The sequence below is a fragment of the Falco peregrinus genome, chromosome 18, assembly GCF_023634155.1.
Source record: "Falco peregrinus isolate bFalPer1 chromosome 18, bFalPer1.pri, whole genome shotgun sequence".
Taxonomy (NCBI): Eukaryota; Metazoa; Chordata; class Aves; order Falconiformes; family Falconidae; genus Falco; species Falco peregrinus.
Window position 1 is genome coordinate 4,022,278 of NC_073738.1, and position 21,630 is coordinate 4,043,907.

The following is a 21,630-nucleotide window of genomic DNA, read 5'->3' on the forward strand; positions in this document are numbered from 1 at the left end:
TGCAGCGGCAACTCCTGGAAGGAGAAAGGCTGCTCCTCTCTGTGCCTCAGCTTCTATACCCACCATGGGGCTAAGCTGCGGGGGCAGTCCTTGGGGCACAAGGAGCTGCCAGCAGGGAGAGACACCGTGACCGAATAGGCTGGGACCTGGCAGCCACTCCTTGCCCAGGCCGGTGGGACCACAGACCTGATACAGGATGAGACTGGTGACCCTGGTGCTGAGGTTTTTGCAGAGAGCAAAAGCACAGACAGTTGCGGCACCAACAGCACTTTCTTACAGCAATGAGGAACAAATTCGAGGGTGTTTCTGCCCAGCAAAAGCTCTCACAGCCATCCTGCGATGCAGAGGTCCCTCAGCTCTCAACCACGAGGTCCTCCTTAGCACAGAGGGCTGACTGGTCCCTGGAGAGCGTCAAAATTTGCGGTATTTTCCAGGGGAGATTTCCACAGTGCTGCTGAGGTGGGACTTCAGGATGAGAGCTGCATCCTTCCTAGCAAGTTAGAGGCAGATGCCTGGAGTTCCACGCAGTTCTGGTAGTGCAGCCCACCCTGTCACACTGCAGTAGTAGATCAAGTCTGTTCTGCTATGAGCCACACCGAGTTGCGTGAAGCACAACCACCACACTTCAGCCTCCCCTGCATCCGACCCACAGCCTCAGTGCGCAGGGCTCGCCGTCACAGGCATTCACCTCATCGACAGGTTTGGTGGCGCACGCAGAGGCACGGTCTGGTGAACACGCTTCAGACAGGCCTGTTTCCCCACTCCTCTCCTCATCCTGCCTCGACAAGGCGGCAGAGGGCAGCACGCAAACAGGACCCAGACAGTGAGGCTTCTGGTGAAAGAAAAAGGAATGAATGGCGAGACAGATGGAATCAGGTTTTCCTGCTGTTAGGGACAGCAGAGAGACACATGCTGCCATGCTCAGAGACAGCTGGTAACAGCTGTGCATGGAAAAGCAGGGGCCTCGCCTGCTGCAGCCCCTGTGCACAAAGGCCCGCGGGGTGCTGCAAGATAGAGACCCCAGGCGTTGCCTGGCGTGTGCAGGCCCGGGGTGCTGCTCCTGTGCCACCACATACGGGGACCTGGCTATGCTTGCGCAAGCCAGGCACACGCCTCCCTGCCCAGCGGTGAAGAAAGGCCCCTGCGGCCTGGCTGAAGGCCCGGGGTGGGAGCAGGGCAACAGGCACGGCTCCGCCCGGCCCCGGCGCTTCATCTCAGGGTTGGCTCCGAACACCTGGATTTCAGCTCAGCCTTTACACCAGACACCGCGGCCTCCCTCAGAGGTGGCTGCAGGCACCATCATCCGCCTCAGGGCTGGCCCTAGGCCCCCAGGGCACCTTCCCCGCCGCCCCTCAGCCACGCTCCCGCCCGGGCCCCGCTGAGGAGAGCCTGCGCACGCGCCCCCCTCAGCAACCCCCCTGACCTACGGGGCGGTGGCGAACCCGTGCTCCTATTGGTTCATACCGCCATCACTCAAGAGCCGGAGACGGCCCCATTGGTTCGGGTCGCGAGGGCGGGAAGGCTGAAGGGGGACTGGCGCCCTCCCGGGGGGGGGGTGGGTGGGGGTCGCCTACTGGACGGCTCTGCGCATGCGCGCAGTGGGGCGGGCCCCCGCGCTCCCGTCTGCCGCCGGGGCAGGGCGCATGCGTGCTGTGCGCTGCGTGCTGAACCGCAGCGGGGCTCCGTCACCGCCCGCCGCGGCGGAGGCGCTACCGCCGGCACACGCCGCACCCCCTTCCCGGTGCCCCGGCAGCCGCCTGCTCAGCGGGGCCAGCCCTGGCTCTGGCGCCCCCCAGCAGCGCGCCCACCCGGTGCACGCTAGCTGCGCTGCCGCGCATGCGCGGAGCCGCCCGGCGCGGCGGGGGCGGGGGCGGGGCGGGCGCGCTGCCGCGGCGCTGAGGGGAGGCGGCCGGAGGCGCGGGGCCGGGCCGGGCTGAGCCAGGCGGCGGCGGTAGCGGCGGCAGCAGCGGCGCAAAATGGCGGACAGGTTCTCTCGCTTCAACGAGGATAGGGACTTCCAGGTAACGGCCGCGCCGTGGGGGCGGGCGGGTCCCCGCTCAGCCCCGGCCGCCCGCCGCTCCCTCAGGCCGGGGCGGGCCGCCCCCCGCCGGGGCTTTGTGCGCGGGCCCGGCGCTCCGCGGCGGCGGGTAGCGACACAAAGGCGGCAGCGCGGGGGCCCGGGGGCGGGCTGTCAAGGTGACCTGCGGGGAGGGGGGCAGTGGCCGGCCGTGTCGTAGCGGGGGGGGGTGGGTGCTGGCGGGGGCTCCCCCGCTGAGGTGACCCTCACCCGCGCCAACGGGGTTTTTTACCGTTTTTTTTTTTTCCCGGTGGGTCAGGCCGGGGGCTGGGGGGGGCGGCAGCCCGGGGGGATGCGGCCTGGCGCGGTGCTCACCTGCCCCGTGGGGCTGGCCCCCCCCCGGTCCCTGCTTCGTGAAAACGCCGCTTCCTCCCCCTCCCCCCCCCCCCCCCCCCCCCCGAGAACCACATTAGTGTTTCGGCGTCGTTAGCGCTACTGTTGCTGCTTTCAAATTAGGGGGGGGAGGGGTGGCGGTGTTAAATAAACAATGCGAAAATTAACGTTGGCTCATTAAGCTTAAACAATGACATTTTGTTTTCTGACTTCAGCCCGAGAGAGTCTCGAGGTTGGGTAGGGGGGGGAGGGAAAGGGGCGAGGATAAACGCAGCTGGAGAAGAGCTATTGATGGGCTTTTATGTGTCGTCCTTGTTTCTGGAGCCTGAAGTTGGAATTCTGCTTTTCACCTAAAGCAGTTGGAATTCTGCTTTTCACCTAAAGCAGTTGGAATTCTGCTTTTCACCTAAAGCAGTTGGAATTCTGCTTTTCACCTAAAGCAGTTGGAATTCTGCTTTTCACCTAAAGCAGTTGGAATTCTGCTTTTCACCTAAAGCAGTTGGAATTCTGCTTTTCACCTAAAGCAGTTGGAATTCTGCTTTTCACCTAAAGCAGTTGGAATTCTGCTTTTCACCTAAAGCAGTTGGAATTCTGCTTTTCACCTAAAGCAGTTGGAATTCTGCTTTTCACCTAAAGATCTGGGAGGTTTTCTTACGCTTGCAGAGCTTGTGTAGTTCTGTTTAATGTAGTGTTAAGGTATAAGCTTGAAAACATCCAGTAGTAATTAAGTTATGTTGTTCCTTCTGGATGTTTTAGGGGGTTGTGCACTTTAAGTCGTTATTAAACTGTGTTAGAAATGCGTGTGAGCACCGTTTGTGTTACCTTTTCTGCAGACTGTAGGTATGGCTTCCTAATGCAGCCCTAAACGCAGGGGCTGGTTTGCATTGCTCGTTTCCTTAAATTAGATGTAATTAATATTAAAATAGTCTGATTTAGTTTTGAAGTTCCTGTTTTAGGAAGTGGAGTGAGCCAGATCCTGGGTTTGAAAAAATAAGTTTCTTGTAATAGTTTGCTTTGGGAGGGGAGAGATGAGGAACCTAAAATCAATCGGGTACTGCAGGATATACTCAAGAAATGGGTAAGCTCTGCAGTCACGTATTGCACAACTTGTTCACATGTGCCTCTTGCCTGGTGTCCTTGTTCTTGTCCCTTTGTGGGGCAACCCCTTTGCAAAAAAAAAAAAAAAATTGTAGCAGCAAAACCTGTTACTGTGTCATTGCTCTGGTCATGCAGGGAGAATGTGTAGTGATGTCAGGGAGGAAACAGGGCTCCATTACCGAAGCTGAAATCTTAAAAAGCTTCCAAGCATGCTCGGAAACAATAATCCAGTCACAACCCTGTTTTTCCTTGACTTTAAGAAAGGGCACTATTTTTAATTGGGACTTGACGTGTGCCAAATTATCAGGCTTTCATTTTCTTTCCCATAGACCAGAGTAAAAAATAAAGAGGTGGGGTTTGTTTTTATAGTAGGGTAACCTCTGTTCTTTTCTCCCTGAAAATTTGCCAGTGAGAAGAGATTTTATTTTGTGCATTAAAGCTTCCTTCAAGGGAAAAGTGGAATTGGTCCCCTGGGAAGAAACAGTTTGGAGTTGGTTAAAGCTGGCAGAGAATTGAATGTGAAAATGATGAGCTGATTAGAGGGAGACTGGGCCCAAGTGTCTTGGCCGAGGTTGGGATGAATTGGTGGGACCTCAAGAGCCTGTGCAGGTACCCCTGACAGGCCGTCAGTGTAACAGATTTTTTGAAGGATACTGGTGGAGAAAGGCTTTTTCAACCTTATTTTTCCCTTTTCATCAAAATTGCTTTCAGAGAAGATTTTTCATTTTTTCTTTTCCTCTATATTTAGTCGGAGGTCGCTTGACATATAACACCGGTGTAAAATATGCCTGCCTTTAGCATACAGCTTTTGATCGTCTCTGTCAGATACTGGTCTCAAAACTACAGCAAAAATAAGACACTCTGTTAGTGTGAAGTCACAAATTTGTATGTAGGCTCCCTTTGTAGGAGTGTTTCTGTCGGTGTTAAGAATGCCTTTTTCACACAGTTTCTAGCGCTTTTAATTCTGAGCTTCAGCAGTTGAAATTTCTGTCCTTTGACCAAGTATGACAATAAACATGACCCCGTGTTACTGCTAGTCTGTTGAGACCCAAGTAGGCATGACAAAAGGGAGATGGTGCTCTAAAATTACACGGCTTGAAGCAGGGATACATGTGGCATGGTGAGGGGGAGGGAAGCTGTAGAGATCCCTCGGATTTTGTTCCTGGTGATCTGCTTGTGATCTTGATGAAGTGAAAGGACATGTAGCTGTCTTGAGAGAGGAAGAGAAACAAAAGGTCAGGAGTAAAGTGTATGGGTCAAAGGAATCTTTAGCTGTTTGGAAGAAAGGCAGATGCCTTGGGATTAGTGATGTGTCTAATGGAAGAGAGTCACTGGATGGAAAAAAAAACATTTTAGAGTTCTCTTTATTGTTATCAGCCTTCTTTCTGGAAAGATTCTGGGTTTGGGAGGATTAGTTTGGCAGGAGTGCAAGTTGAGCATCGATGTGGGTAGGGGAGAGATGAGGTTAGCAATGCAGGGTTGGCAGAGGTGATATTCAGGTTTCTGAGCTGCTGATATGCTGGAGAGAAGTGGATTAAAGGTGAGAGAACAGATGAGAGCTGTTCTTCTTTCCCCTGTGCCTGACTAAAGGAAGCTCAGTGCGATTGGGGAAGGCAGTAATGGAAAGGTTCAGCACCGGAGGGAAGTCAATTCAGGAAGGGAAGGACCTCAACCAGCTGAGAAAAAGAAGGTATGAATGGTCTGAGGTGCCTAAGAAGGTGGTGAGGGGAGAAGGGGTGTTGAGCAGAGGGATCAGCTGAGAATTGGAGAAATAAAGAGTGGGGGACCTTCCCATAATCGCAGCCAAAGCGATGTGATGGGTATAAGGAAAGCTGCAGGGGGAATGAAGATGCTGTCCATGGGGTTTTAAGTAACCCTGTGGAAAAGAGGAGCTAGAATAAGGATAAGAAGGTCATGTTATATCCTTAAGGATAAATATTGTGGTATGGAGGGAAAGGGGAATGATTATGTACTCTGAAATTATTCCAGGTTGTCTCTGTGGTAGGATGGAAGGAACCTCAAAGCTAAGGATAGTTTGAAAGTTGAAATTGCAAAAGAAGCAGGAAATGGCATTGGAGGATATCACTGTGATGAGGTGATTAAGCAGCTTTTTTTTGTTTGGGTTTGTTTTTTTTTTTTTTTTAATAGGATGTCTTGCTTTTGCTGTGCTGCGTAGCTTTCAAAGCCTCACAAAGGATGTAGATCCTCTTCTGGTTTTGCTGTATGTTCTCAAACCTTAGAAAAACTCCATGCAAAGCCCTTGTTTTTGACTGTGTCTTGCAGGTGCTGAATTTGAGGGCAGCTCCAGTGAAAAGCATTTAGCTTTGTTCTGTCCATTAATAATTGATCTTTCCCAGACCAGGGCAGCAGAGCAGTTTGTTCCGGAGGATTTAGGCAGTGGAATGAATTACTGAAGGAGGAAGACTATTACTGACCTCCCTTCTGTCTTCTCTCTCTGGGATCTGAAATGGCAAGTTAAGTCTGCTGAATGGCTTACCCAAATAAATCCCCACCTTTTTCCCTTTTCCATTACAAGAGGGGTTATTTTTGAGTGGGCCACCAATGAGCTTAGTCCTTCGGTTAAAAGATCTTACTACTTACTGTCGCAGGGATGTCTGTCACTTGTCTGCTTCTGCCATCTCCTTGATTGACTGGCTTCCCTACTGCAGAGACAAACTTGTGAACCATTGTAACTTCAAGTAATTATGAATGATAGCTGTCAGCTATGCTAACAGAGTATTTTAGAAGCATTACTGAAAACTCTGAATACATGAGACTGCTGCAATAAGTAAATGTATTTTTTAGTGTTGTTTTTGTAATTGCAGTAATTTTATTCTTTAATTACACCGATCTCAAAGAATGAATAGTGAATACCTCCATATATATCACTGAAATCCAGTGGAGCTCCCATTTAGTCACAGATGTTGAGAAAATGTTTTCTTGCTGTATCTTTCTTCTTTTCATTGTTGAAGCAGAAATATTTCAAGCCATATGTGTATATGTGTACAATAATTTCCTCTTCCTACGTACAGTGCACTTACTTGCATCATTAGCCAGACGGAACACAAACTGTTCTGTCTCTTGTTTTTTTAGTTTGTTGTGTAGTCTGTATAATAGAATAACACTTCCACCAAGCAGAAATGACTGTTTTCCTAAACTATGTTAAAACATGGCCAGTCTGAACCTCAATTCTGGTGTTCCTGCTTATGCGAGGAAGATAGGTGGGTTTTTCCTGCCCGCCCGCCCCCCCCCCCCCCCCCCCCCCCATCCCCCCAAAGGATTTGAAGAGCTAACCGATCACATTGCTGTTACTGGCTGGTCTGTGCTTCTGGTCCTGCTGCTTCCAGCAAGTTGAGCTGAACTCTGATGGCATGGGGATTTTATGCTTTTTAATTGGCAGAATGTCAGGGATAAGTTTTGTTCACAAGCAGCTTAGGCAGGCTGGTTTACCAGACATCTGGGCTGACAGTGTGGAGTTTTAAAATCTGTCCTTTTAATGAGTGCGTGTTGTCAGTGGCTTCAACTACAATTCATTTCTTAGGTGCTGCCGAAGGCAAATGTATTTGATTTTTATATCCTTCAGCAGGCCTTGCCTGCTTGTGGGTTATGTGGCAAAGTAAGTTGATGGCTTTTCTCTGTGATGCAAGGAAGTAAATAGTCATTTTCTTTTGCCTACTTTTGCTAATTGGGAGAAGAAAAACTTAATGTGGAGGAATGAAGACTGAAATCACTGCAAAATGTGTTCTCCTGAGCTTCCAACTGATACAAGATCCTGGTGTGTAAATCTGTCTTTGACAAATGTAGCCAAGAGTAGTCCAGGAGGTAGCCTTTTCCATGGCATGTTTTCTAATTTAAGAATTAATCTTAATCTAAAATCTTTTAGTATTCTTTAGAGATCCTTGCTTATCATTTGATTAGGGTTATATTTCTGGTATGGGCATACCGCAGGAAGAATACTGTTCCTACCCTCCTTGGCAAGAGGCGCTGACCTCTGAGTTGAGCAAAGCAGGAGCTGTGGATTTTTTTTTTTTTAATCTTTTTGCCTGCCTATGTGAGCAAGGCAGGGAGGAAGAAGCTAGGGGAAAGTGTGTTATAAAGTAGGATGACTAGTATTGGTTCTGTTTCTGGAAGATCACAGGACAATCTGAACTTTGGTGTGAATTTTTGGAACTGGAGCGGTAAGTTAATTTTATATAGACCTTATTTCCCATCTTGTTTGTACCTTTCCCTACTCTGTGTTGTCACCTCTGTTCTCTTGTGCAGTGATGTTCTCAATTGCCATGGCTAACTGCATGGCAAAGGGAACATGTTATTCTGTAGTCCCACAAACCACATGTAAGCGCTCTCAACTTTTTCTGAGTAATCTGCTCCAAAACAAAACCAAGCCCACCTAACACCCACTGTGTGGGGATGTAGAGCTTTAGGAGTTCATCCGATCAAAAAGCGCTGTTGCAGTTCTTGGCCAACGCTTTCTTAGTGACCATATGCTTCTCTCCTACCATACAATTTTAAACCTGTAGTAATTCTTGTTACTTTCCACCTTCAAGCAGTTCTACGAGCATTAACTCATTTGAGATTTTAGCCATTCACAGTTTTAAAGTCCGAAGTTTATATTAGGATGCCTGCTTTAAATATCCTGGTATCAGCCCTCAGTTTCCATCATTTGACCCAGTTTTGAGTCTTGGAATTGGTGTTTGGCTGTGGTATCTCCTTCTCTTGAAGACAACTGGTGATGGCGAACACTTTCCTTTGTAGATTGTTGTTGTAGTTTGGCCACTGAAAATCGTATTTCCCTTTATTTTTCTTCTACTTTTTACTGTTTTCAGCTTTTAGGTGTTGCTTCTTATGTCCTGCATTATGCCAAAGTGGGCATTAGTATGCTGTCTCCTCTTATTTGAGGGCATATATGGCATTTCTGTCTTAGTCCTGGCCTCTTTGAGAGCATTAATGGACTGATCTCTGAATTCTTTTATTTTAGGGCTTTTTGCCTTTCCCTTTGTGGTGTTACAGCTTTCTGCATCTTAAAATTTTCCACGTTTGTGACTAGAATACTTGCATAGGGAGTCTAGAGTAGACGCTATCCGTATAATGTACAGAGATAAATGTCTTTACTACTTTATTCTTACTTGTTATTCCTTTGTTGCACAGACCTGGACTGTGTTTTTATCCTTTTTGCTACTGTATTGCGTGGAGAGGTGTTAACTTGGATTTCTCCTGGCTGCTTGGGTGCAGCCCTGTGCTGCAGGTGTGTTTGTACGGGTCTCTGTGAAAACAGGCTTTGTGTTGGTGAGTTCAGGTCACTCTTGCACGGGTCAGGTTGCTGTGTATGAACATGCTGTCCACATTGTTGCTCACCGTTTGTTGGGCTTCATGAGCTGCAAACTTGAGTCGGCAGTTGCGCTATTTCCCCTCTGGTCATTGATGAAAATGCTGGATGGTACCAAGTCTTGTGGGACGGGTTAAGAGTTGGAATTCAGTTAACAGGCTCCTAAGTGAGGTTTTCTGTGACATTTTGGTTTAGAAACAATCCTTTATCAGGTCAAACACCGTATTAAATAAATAATAAAAAAAGACCATACTGTGAAAGCTTAGAAACTTGTAGTGGTAAATAAATTATACCCTAAGTATGATTAGTACCCTGTCCCACCAGGCTGTTTTCTCTGTCTCGTGATCTGGTGCAGTTGACATGCTGGAGGGAAGGAATGCCATCTAGAGGGACCTTGACAGACTGGAAAGGTGGACCTGTGCGAACCTTGTGAAGTTCAACAAGGCCAAGGGCGAGGTCCTGCATACGGGTCAGGTCAATCCGAAGCACAAATACAGGCTGGGTGGAGAATGGATTGAGAGCAGCCCTGGGGAGAAGGGCTTGGGGGTGTTGGTAGGTGAGAAGTTCAACACAACCTGGCAGTGTGCACTTGCAGCCCAGAAAGCCAACTGTACCCTGGGCTGCATCACCAGCAACGTGGCCAGCAGGTCAGGGGAGGTGGTTCACCCCTTCTGCTCCGCTCTGGTGAGACCTCACCTGCAGTACTGTTCAGCTCTGGGGCCCCCAGCATAAGAAGGACATGGACCTGTTGGCGCAGGTGCAGAGGAGGCCATGAAGATGATCAGAGGGCTGGAGCACCTCTCCTATGAAGACAGTCTGAGAGAGTTGGGGTGGTTCAGCCTATAGAAGAGAAGGCTCTCGGGAGACCTTTTAGCAGCCTTCGGTACCTAAAGGGGATGACAGAAAGCTGGAGAGGGGCTTTGCAGCGATTGGAAAAGAGGGAATGGCTTTACACTGAAAGAGGGCAGATGTAGATTAGCTATTAGGAAGAAATTTCTCATTGCGGGGGTGCTGAGGCACTGGCACAGGTTGCCCAGAGGAGCTGTGGATGCCCCATCCCTGGAAGTGTCCCAGGCCAGATTGGATGGGGCTTGGAGCAACCTGGGCTAGTGGAAGGTGTCCCAGCCCATGGCAGGGGGTGGAACGAGACTGAAGTCCCTTCCAACCCAAATCCTTCTATGATTCTGTGTTTGAAAGTTCTTGTTAGTCATGCAGCCACAGGTGCTGGAAGCTGCAGTATCTTCTGTGTCGAGGTATGTTAAGAAATGGCTAAGAGAAAATGGGGTGGGTGAGACCAGTGCCAGTACTCTTCAGTACAGTTGTTGGAAGCGCTGAAGAACTGAACAGCATCCCTCGTGTGCTGGAACAGATTTATAGCTGGCGTTGGTAGCAGCAGAAGGAATCTGAAAGACATTAAATTGTTCTTGTTTGGTGCCAAAGTACGCAAAGCATAGCGAAGCAGGGACCAGCCTCTGGCTTCCACTCCTTTTTGTGCAAGCTGTTTATCTCTGAACTGTAGAACGTGTTTTTAATTGGACAGCTCTAACTAGTATTTATATGCATGTTTTCCTAGTGTAAAGCTCTTGACCTATGAGTAGTCTTCAGTTTTCTGGCAGGTGCTTTTCAGTGGTTTTGGACTTAACAGGTAGAATTTGCTATCAAAATTAACTTCTAGTTTGGTAAACAAAAGGTGCCATCAACTTCCCAATGTGTAATTACGAGGTGCTTCTTTCAAAAGTTGCCAATTTAAATTCATATCCAAATCTTTAAGCGATTGCTTTTGTTGTATTGACTTGAGAGGATTTTCATTTTAAGTACACTCAAAATAATTGATGTGTGTGTTTTCCTAAAATGAGGTTTTGCTGCAGCTTTCACAAGATGTTGACTGTAAATATGAAGCTATTTCGGAGGGTGTGCAGATGCGTGGTGTCCGTACTTACCCACTTGTGCTGCTTATTTACAGGGAAGGGACTGGGAACGCGATCTGTAACATGCGGAAGGCTATGAGAATGCTAGCTCTTGTTTGTGAATGTTTTACCTCTGTGTTGCTAGGAATGGATAACCAGATTTTTTTTTTTTGCGTCTCTATAGTCACTACAGGGAACAACAGGAAGAAGGATAATTTTGTTCTGGGAAGCATTAACAAAGGCTTTCCAGGTACCGGTACAAAGTTGCTTTCATATTGCTTTTTATAGTTTTGAGAAACCATACTGCTTTTAAAATTCTCCAAGAAAGCTTCCAGTGCGAGCAGGGTTGGATGGAGTTATGTTCTAGGTGCATATTGGTCTTAAAAATATATTTTCTTCTTGATGCATAATGAATATTCAAGAAACACTCCTAAGCTAAGCTTTCCTGGAGTCGTTTCTGAATTCTCTGGATGGATTTCTAAACATCAACATGGTTGTCTGCATCAATTATGTTTTGGAGCTATTCCATTGTGTAGCGTCATCAGGTCCTGCTTAGCTTAAAAGGCCAGTGTGTGTGACTGTCTGAGATTTGTAGTCAGCTTACAGATCCTACAGGCAGTACAGATCTTGCGGAGAAACTAGGAACCCATTACATTTTGATTGTGTGTAATAAACAGTTGATTAGTTATGGTGAGCTGGATTTGGTTTTAACACCTTCCCTCTCCCATCTGGTTTGACCAGAATTTGCTGATGATGTTAGCAGGTGATGTGGTTGATAGAGCCCCACAACTAAAATAAGAGGTAGTACTAGCAGACCTTGTCACTTACACTTTTTGTATTTGATCCTTGTCTGCATTTGGTTTTTCTTCTCCTGTCTGTCTGGCACGTAACTCTGCCATGCCTGGTGGTGTGCATCACCTCCAGGAGTGGGAGGAGAGGTGGGTCACTTGAGCTCAGGGCTGTGCAAAGCTGGCAGGATTTTTAAAAAGAGAACTAGATGCAAAATGCAGCACAAAAATGAAACGAATATTGACTGTGATTTGCTGAAATTCTTTGGGTTAGGCAAGAGTCCGGTGCTCTGTCAGGTCCTTGCAGGGTGATTCCTATGTCTATCTCTCAGCCACTGCACTGGTGCTGGACTAGCAATGTTCCCACAGGTATCCTGGGTGCGGAGTGCTTGCAGGAGTTGTGCTTGGAGCCATCTTTGGGAAAAGCTGATGGATGTTAAGTTGCCTTGTCCTCCTAAAGGTCCTGTAACTGCTCAATCTCCTCCTTTAAAAAAGAACATTTGAAATGTAATAGGATATTTGCTTTTGGAAACACGGTGACTTTTTCTTTTTTTTTTTTTCTTTCCTCCTTCCTCCCCTTGATCCGTGAAGGTGCCATATGTGTGCAGACAGTAAGGATTTTGGAGAGGTGGCATTTGTTCACTTGTGTTCAGATGCTGCTTCAGTTTCCTGCACTTCCACTGTTGAGACCTTGCATCTGTGCTGACCCGTCCCGGGGCGGCTGCAGGAAATGTCCCCGTGCTTTCCAGCTGTGGGAGCAGGGACCAGAGGGCATTGCAAAATATTCTGTGATTTGTAGCTAATGCTGTCTGCTGTGACTTGATGCTAGAAAATGGCCTTTTATGTGAGTACTTGTTTCTCTTTTTGGATATTCCTAGGGTCTCAGCTGCCGATTTACAGCCTCATGCCTTCAGAGCTTTCAGGAATAGGGAGTGGGCTTGGTTAAATGTTTTGAAGTGGCAGTTGTGGGTAACAAGCCTGAATTTTATGGCTTGACTTAATATTTTTGGGAGTTTTAAGGTCTATTAATTGAATTGATAGATAAATAGAATATGCATGAGCAGTGCTGATTTGCTTTAGTGTTTTAAAATTCCATTTTCTACAGTAAATGCAATGTAAATGTTGATGATTTTTTTTTTTAATTCTTTTCCTGGTATTCTACCAGTGTAAAACTAATTTTTGAATATCTAAGGAGCATGCAGTGCTCTTTTCAAGTGCAGTTAAGCAATCATGATCATGCTGTGCTCTTTTCCAGTGCATTTAAGAAATAATGGTGGTGAGTATAGTGACGCTTTTCTGCAAAATTACTTTCAGATTATCTGCATGGTCACGGGAATGAGTGTGTCTGTGCACCTTCCTAAGTGGTCCTGAAAGTCAATATTGACACAAATAGGTTGTTTCTGTTTTGACATCTCGGCAACTGCATTCTGCACGATCCCTCCCCACTCACCACTGGTTTTAGTGCTTTTAGGCATGGGTGTGGGATTTTATGCCGGAGTTTTTCTGAACGCCACTGAAGGCGTCGTTCATCCCTGTGACTTGTGGAGCAGGCAGTGTTTTTCCTCAGGTATTCTCATTCTAGGCTTTTCGTATTTGACTTCTGTTGTTTTTTGTAAATTACATCATCTTCTTTCATATTAATAAGGTTCTTGTAACTGAGCTCTGTTGTTGAGCAGTAAGTGAAAGGACAGCTGAATGAAGGCATTCTGAAAGAAAACCATTGCTTTCATGTCTCCATTATACTACTCTTTTGTTGTAGTTTTCTCCTGTCTCCGCATGAGAGCTGTGTTTCAAGGTTTGGTCTAGCTACTGAAATGTAGACTGCCACATTTCTTTTAAAATGGATAACTTAGGGCTGTTCATAAAAGAAGCCACTAATTCCCATCAGGAATGTGTGCTATATGGAATGTATTCTGCATGCTGACATCTTAATATCCTCTGTGCTTGGACAGACTGTAAAGAGCAGTTCAGTAATTAATATCCAGGGAGGTCTGATAGCCTTGAAGCAGTTGAAGTGACTCACCGTTCTTTCCTCATTGTATTGATGATGTTGTAGGTTTATTTTATATATATATATAAATCTCATATATAGAATATGATTAGAAAATGCAGTGCTTGGAAGTTGGGTCTCATTTGGATACACCCTTTTGGGCAGAGTGAGAAGGGAGGACAGTGTATTTTTCTTCTGCCTTGTAGTTGTGAAAATGCTTTTAAAAGCTCGCCCCCCCCCCCCCCCCCCCCCCTCTGTAATATCTGTGTATCCTTACGTGCTTTGTCCACCTTGCTTAAAAAAGTGCTTCGTGCAGGGGAGGGAATTAATTCTGGGACACTAAACTTTGATAAATGGGCTTAAATCTACAATTCATTTCACTTGCCTTGAGTCATTTATTGGCAACAGTCCTTGCCACTAAAGATTTTAGGATGAAAGTGTGATTAAGATCTTAAATTTTTATTTTTATTTTAAACCATACTGACTGGGTCTTTCTGCTACAATGTTTGGGACCGTGTAAGTAGGAAAGAAACAGCAGTGTTCTTTCCCCTTAGCTATTTAACTTGAATTATTTCAGAAAATGCAGTGACTCCACTATGTTTGATCTTGGACAAAATGGCATTTGTTGGGCCAGAGCTCTGAACTATTTACAATCCAAATAAGGGAAAGTAAGGGTCTAAAATCCTGCACGGAGGCAGCTTTTGTTGGTTGATTTTTCAAATGCTCTATTCATAACTCAGTGGTTAAGTGTGTGAGGGCTCCAAGACGTACGGTTTGGCGAAGAGCTTCGTGCAAAGATCAAACAATGGGAAAGGGGAGTAGAGAAAAGAGGACATGTGACTGTGAGTAACCAAAGTGGGTAGTTAGCCAAAGTTCAGATGATATTACACAAAAAAATTACAGGATGCAAACATCTTGGCTCCTGGAGATGAATGCAACAAGGAAACTAAATGCTGTGTGTGGTATATAATAAGGAATGTTTAGATGTTGAAGGCTTGTCCTTGCTTTTCATCAGAGTAGTAAAATGTATTGAATTTCAGTATGTGTGTAATGAAGCACCTAGCCTCGGAGCACTTGCTGTAGCACAAAGTGATAGCAATAAATGATGCTTAAGTGGAAGCCTCTCATCATAGTTGCTCTGCTGTTTTTCAGATGGAGGTAGCATCTGTAAGAAAGGGATACAAGCAGTGCAAACACATCTGGTTTTACAAAGAGGAAGTGAGAAAGCCCAATACAGACAGATTTAAAATGGAAGAGCAGAGGATGAGAAGGGCACTGCGTTCAGCCCTGAAATCCGTGTCCATGGGAGTAGGTGGAAACTTTGTCATTAGCTAGCAGGGCTGGGGTTTTCCTGCATCTCTGTAATAGTTATACAGGGGAGAAGATTTGGGAATGGGTTTTGAATAGTGCTGGTTGTAATGCAGCTGTTATTTTATGGGCTGGTAACCATTTTGTAGGGCTTGAATTCTTCTTTTGGCTTAAAGGTTTCTTCTGAAGAGGGAAACTTCATTCAAGTCTGCAGAAGACATGGATCAAAAACATATTAAAATGTGGTCTGTGCTTACGGTTCACGTTTGCCAAAAATGTAGTTTATTCTCAACAGATTCAACATTTAGTGTTTAATTAATTGTTAGATTTAAATGTTAAAAGTATTTTTTTCTTCCTCTGATTCATTGTCTTAAGATACAGCAAAACAGAAATGTTCTATGGATCCATTCGATGTGCCAGGTTGAAGGATTGGAAAAGGAAAGCAGATGGAATTCCCCCCAACTTGTTCCTTAGCCAGCTCCAGGGACGAGGAAGCAAAGGGACAGACTGTGCTGCCTCCAGCCCCAAAGGGCTGTGATCACCACCATGGCAGACAGCACCACCTTAACAAGCTGTTTGTCGTGGCCCTAGAAGCGAGAACCATTTTTCTCCTTGCTCATTAGGCACCATCAGGCTGAACACGCTCATAAGCATGACCTCAGTATGACTGCTGGATTATCTTCTTTTTTTCCAGGGCAAGCTACTTTATGGTGGAAGGGAAATTTTTCCTGTATTGATAAATAAAGGACAGTCTGTATGTGATGAGTATTGATTTCAGTTCAGTTGGACACTTTGTTATTCTGATGCCTTAAATTACCAAGCCTGTAACAGCCAAGTTCCTAATATAGTGAGCAGTGTGTCTGCATCCCACCAGGGCTCGTTCTCATCGCTGGGGTGGCATTTGGGTTCCCCGGGAGTTCACAGTGAAGGGAAGCACCCTGCCTCTTCTGAAAGCTCAAGGATCTGTGTTGCTGTTACTTGTGAAAACAAGCAACCTCTCCCTACTCCCATTACCAGTAACAAAAACCCCAAAGTAAATACTTTGGGGTTTATTACCTACTTTGTATTTAAATATATAAAACCCCAAAATATACAAAGTGGATAGTAATGGGATCACTGGAATTTAGAATAGCTTTGCTTTCTGGCATCTTTGCATTTGGCTGTGACATATGTGTGTTCAGTCTTCTGCATAGTTTCTGGGAGAAGATGACGTTTTTAAGCACAGAAGAATGGAGTTGTAAAGCCTCAAATCAGCCAGGCATGCTTTCAAACTGGAATTGACCCCTGCCTTTGTAAAAACAATTTTAAATGTCTTGGCAAGCAGTGCGCTGAAGGAGAGAGACGGTGAGTAGGCAGAAATATTTTGCCAGTTCCAGGTAATTTAGTTGGCATATTCTGAGCTATCTGCAGGCAGCAAATCACATAGTGAAATTAGGTGAGGGGGAAGTATCTCTTAGATTTTGCTGAGAGTGTTTCAAGTGTTTAACTGAGAGTTATATGGATTTAATTTTTTTATATGAAGTTTTAGTAATGTGTTTTCTGTAATGTTCAGCACTCAACAATGCAAATTCATTGAACAGCATGTGAGCTCTTGACTGCTTTTGTTCTTCTGGGCGCTACTTTTTGGGAGCCTGGGCTGTGTTGTTCTGCCATTGGGGCAGGTTTTATGTTGTCTTCTCCTTGCTGGGCTCCCTGACTTCACAGCACACACATGTACAGTCTGTACATCTACACTGTGCCTGTCTCCAAGAATTACTAGCTTTTTTTTTTTAAAGCAGCTCCATGACTGCATGTGCATGGTAAGTTTGCCTTCAGCTTGCTCCTTGAAGGCTGTCCAAAAAAAATGGATGGGAGTGGGTTGCTGCCTGCAGATTAAGCCCCACATTTGCTCTGGGGAGGCCGTGGGAAAGAAGAGTACTGGGAGCAGAGCATGGCCTGGGTGAATTATCGCTGTGGACTCAGATGATGTATAGGCTGGCAGTTGGGGCACCAGCATCAAAGCACGTTTTCTTGGCAGCAGGTTTTTGTCAAGATGGTCTCTTGCAGATTTGCCTCACTGGATACAAATGCTCGTTCCAGAGGACTTTTTGAGACTGGTGCCTGGCTTGCAAATTCCAACAGGCAGTCCATTACAACTGTGATTTGCTCTTTCGTATGCTGGCTTTCATTAAAATTCGTGCAGAGGGAAAAGTTGGTGTTGGTAGAAAGGAGAAGAGTGACAACATGTTTCTCTTGGCAGCGGTGCTAGGTGTTCCTGCTCAAAGTAATTGCGGAGCTGGGATGCAAATAAAAACTGCCAGGTGTTCGGTGTACGCTGGGCAGCCAGAAGGATTTCAGTGGCACTGAGGGCTTGGGGCAGCAGTTGGGGGGTGGGGGTGGGGGGTGGCCAAGGCTTTAACACCTGCTGGGGTTTCACAGGGCTGTGACGCTGAGCAGTGCTCAGGGAACATAGGAAAGTCTGCTGAAACAACCCCCTTCTATGGCTGTTGTGCTAGTCTCAGCTGTAGGCATCTCTGCCCTTTGCTTTTGAGTTAGCAGTTAGAAAGTAAGTTTATTTTCCTTTCCGGGTCAGTGCTAGCAACGGTGGATGTTAGTACTACATCTAGACCTATTGAAAGGTCAAAAATGCTTCACCATGTTTGCAATTTCAGGAATTTGAGGTTTCAGAAGCCTCTGAAATTACAACAGAGATTTATTTATTTATCCACACCCATCCCCCCCCCCCCCCCAAATAGCCGTTTACACTGATGGTGTTCCAGCACCAAAGGTTACCCTGGAGGACAGAGACCACCATTTGCCTTCCTAGCTCATGAACCCTCAATATCCAGGCAAAAGCGTGGGAAGATTGAATTTTGCCATACATAGCAGATGCTTGAGGAGGATTGCTCAACTCTAGTCTCTATTCCAGCGGCTGTCATTCGTGTTGTACTGTGCTTACAAGGCACCACTGGATCGGGGAGAATGTGCCCAGTTCAGAGCGTGTTGATGTGTATCGGTGGAGGCTGGGCACAGTACACCCTAACAATCCTATTTAATTTTTCTGTCTGATTATTATACGTGGCCAGTCTATAGGACTAAAGATGTTTCATGGAGTTGCTCCAAGAGTGTGAGGAAGCAAGGTGCTTGCATTTATTGTTCTTTCTAGTATTTTCTTTGCTGTGTGAGTATCTGCATGCTTTATTAGTATGCTTCCCTACGTATCTCTTGGTCCATCTCTCTTTTTCTCAGACGTGTTTCTCAGTCCTGTCATTTTTTGTGTAGCACTTTTAGGTGCTGTGCTCTCAGTTGCTTTAGGCTGGTATGTCTGGAATAAGCAGCTCCACACATGCATCCCAGCATTCTTTGTGCCAACATATGTGCTTGTGTGGCCATGTGGTCAGCTGGCTGGGGGTACTGCTCGGGGTTGAAACTTAACGGCTTTTTTGTGTGTCGGAAGATCGCTTCTACTAACGGTTCACTGTGCAGTTACCTAGATTCAAGGAAAGGGCTGCTCCAGACCAAGCTTGGAGGAGGTTTTATTTGGTACCACTGTGGGTTTTTGTTGACTTAAGGTGTGTGAAATTACATGTATGCCTCGAGCAGCTTGTATTTGCTGCTGGGAGGAAAGCCTTACCCTTCTTGAAAAGAGAAAAGGCTAAAAAAACCTCTTTGTAGTGGTGGTGGGGTCAATTCCTTCTGCTTCTTGTCCTGTGTGGTTTTAAGGCCAGCACTGGTGCTTATGATCAGTGTTTTTGTAGACTCTAAAGAAAGAAAAACACAAAGTATTGTCGTTATAAATGTTTGATGTTTTGCCAGCTTCCATAGTCTATGATTATCATCAAATTGGCTTAGTTTTTTAGAGTAGTTTTTTCGTTCTCTAGCCTGTATACTGAATTGAGCCTGTATTAATAAATTTGTTTGTTGGTAAAATTACATAAAATCTAACACAGCATACGAACCTGAATCTTAAAACTAAACTGCTGGAAACAGATTCCGTGCTGTAGAGCTAACCCTCATTTTCTTTTACAGGGCAATCACTTTGATCAATATGAAGAAGGGCACCTGGAGATAGAGCAGGCGTCTCTAGACAAGCCTATAGAATCGGTAAGATACATACCTATCAGCATCATCAACCCACCAAAAATTAGGCCGTGATCGGATGGTACTGGACGTGAATGCAGTCAAATTTGATAGGAGTGGGCATCTTTTTGTCAGTACAGGATTAATTTTTTTTATGGTAAATTGCATGCTGAGATTAAGTGGGCCTGGGATTTAATCTTTAAGTAGTTCTCCTAAAACTATAGGTGACTTTCAGTTTTAGTTCAACATGATATTTCAGAAATTATGTAAAAATAATGCATTCATTCAAAGATTCTTATTTTGTTAAGTTTTTATACTTTTCTTTGAAGAATCAGTTTAATTCCTATGCAAACCTGATGGAATAGTAGAATGTATTTTGATCCTTAGTTTATATTTTTTGAAAGCTACTGGTGTGTTAAAGTGTTAGAATGACATCTGGCAGTACGGAAACACGGATACATTACAGTATTAGTATAGCAGTCCTTCCCCATGAATCTGAAACTGCTCTGTGAGTTTCTGTAAAGTGTTGCTTTACGTTGAATTGGGTGTGGAGAGTACAACCATAAGATGGGGAAAAATTAAGTTTTGTTTAGTTTTACCTTTTTAAGCTTTTTGGAGCTCTAATTTTTCTCTTTGCAAAGCATCTTCTGCTAGTCTTAGGCACAATAGCTTGTTTGGCCTAAATCAGACCTAAGTTTGGCACTTGGCGTTAGCTAAGCTTCACTTGCAATTTCAGTATGAGAGCAAGAAAACATGCAGTGAATAGTCGAGGGTCGCTTAGTTGTGATTAAAACTAGATTTTAGTTAAGAAAGTACTTGTTGAGTGTTTCTTTTCCCTATTAATAATTTAAGTTCTCTGTTAAAGTTTCTTCACGTTAGTCTGCGCTTAGAAGAAACAGTGTTAGCAAAAGATCAGTATTTCTCATTCATGTGTAGGTTGGTGTTGTGTGTGTTTGTGTGCGTGTTAGATGTTTACAAAAAATTTACACAACTTGGGGTGTTCGACATTTTTCTTCCGCAGCAGTTGGCCCATATTAGCTAAGCAGCCATGATCTGGTTTGTATTGCACGGTCTGCCTTTTTTAATTTCTTCTCTAGGGTTTCCTTTCCCTCTTCTTATTTCTGTTCTTCTGGTCCAGTGAACACTGCATATAGTACCTACTGTCTTAATGTGCTGGCATGATGCTAGATTTAGGCATGGCAGTAATTGATGACGCATGAGATAATGCTGCAGAGATGGGAATTCGTATTCAATGTTCTCGTGAATACTTCAATCTTATGTTGTGATATGGGGATTTTAATTAAAATGCCAAGCTTGTTTCCTTATGTAAATGTAATGGGAAATACTTGTTGGTAGCCTATTCTGTGCCACGCTGGAAATCAGCATTTCAAAATAATTCAAATACTACTCAGAAACTAGACTGGTTACCTGATTTCTAAAAGTATTTTCCCAAACAGAGGAGTAGAAGGGGTCACAGATTAAATCTCTCCGGTGTTCTGAAGGGAGTGATGCCTACAGAAGTATGTACAACGTGAACGAGTATATTGGACGCAACAACACAGGCGCACAGACTTATGGTGCAACTTGGATCATCTGCAGATGCAATACTGTTGCTGTTAGTCATGTTGGACTGCAGCAGTAAAATTAAATTCAATTATGGTTTAAATGTTTTATTCATATATATATATCTCACCATCCAAATATTGGGACATTATTCATCTTTACAACTTTTTGGTAGGTTTTAATATGTACAGTTCAGCCTAATGGTTAAATATGAAAACAGTTTGATGGAGAGGAGAAGAGAATGGCCTCAAATTGTTCTTGCTTTAAAATCCAGTTTTTCACTCTTCTTTTGTCTGTGGTAAGAGAAACAAGTGTATGAGGTGTAAGACCCCTAACCTGGGACACTAAATGCTTGGAAGGAGTTGCAGAACGGAGTAAATAAATGTTCTGCATGGTCACGTCAGCTGTGCTTTGTATATCAGAGCACACTTGAGCTGACTTAATGTGCTAGTCCCAGAATGTAAACACACTGATTGCTGCGTGGGGGATTGTTTTGGTCTTGTGAACAAACTTGGTGTCAGAAACAACCTGGTCACTCTTAAGGCTAATCTTCAGGCGGTCTTGATGAAATACATTGTAGATTCTTAAATTCTGTATCTAGGAAACAAATAATTTCATAAAGTTTCCTGACACCTGTGTGTGATTTTGCTTCCATGCTGTTAATGGCTTACGTGCTTATTAAACTGGCAAATTACACACACTAAAAGAAGGGACAGTTTTCTTGTCAGAGTTTAGTGGTGTACCTCACCTGCAAGATTTTTCACTTGGAAAGGGGTGCTCATAGTGTTTTTTCTGCTGCTTTGTATTTTATGCTGTTTGCTCACCCAGAAGTGGACTTGAACAACATCCTTGAACTGAAATTGAAAGGGAGGGAGTAAAGGCAAATCTGTAATTTGCGAGCACCACACAACTAAATATTTGCAATTTAACAAATTGTTTTATAATCCTTAACCAGTTCTCTGTTAGCCATTCAACTGACCTTTAAAAAGGAATCTGCTCGGAGTAATGAGTAAGAGCCTTTGCTTCACATTATGGAAATAGTTCGGATGACAAATGTCTTTGTGCGAGGAAGGGTGTTTATAACAAAGGCAGATCAAAGCACTTCCCAGTTAAAAGTTTAAAACTTGGTTATTCTACAGACCAAAGACTGGATTAAGTATATTCCTTCTTGCAGCTTCTCA

General features: G+C 44.9%; 1 protein-coding gene and 1 long non-coding RNA gene across 10 annotated transcripts in view; one reads left to right on the top strand and one right to left on the bottom strand.

Moving 5' to 3' along the window:
* Positions 1-251: 251 nt before the first annotated feature.
* On the bottom strand, positions 252-1,539 carry LOC129782596 (uncharacterized). The gene is made up of 2 exons (XR_008744617.1): positions 1,428-1,539; positions 252-832 (listed from the first exon to the last, which is right to left on the bottom strand). It is a non-coding gene; the product is annotated as an uncharacterized LOC129782596 (long non-coding RNA).
* Positions 1,540-1,642: 103 nt separating this feature from the next.
* Positions 1,643-21,630, top strand: part of GPATCH8 (G-patch domain containing 8) — a 58,676-nt gene continuing 38,688 nt past the window's right edge. For 5 of the 9 annotated variants that reach the window (XM_055789682.1, XM_055789688.1, XM_055789683.1 and 2 more), the window contains exons 1-2: positions 1,958-2,021; positions 18,836-18,910. Coding sequence is in view for 2 of the 9 variants with exons in the window: in XM_055789681.1 (XP_055645656.1) it covers positions 1,977-2,021; positions 18,836-18,910 (120 nt within the window). In the remaining 7 variants the exon portion in view is untranslated. Of the gene's footprint in view, positions 2,022-18,835; positions 18,911-21,630 lie in introns of those variants that run through there. The other 4 variants (XM_055789681.1, XM_055789685.1, XM_055789689.1 and 1 more) reach the window with 4 other exon arrangements.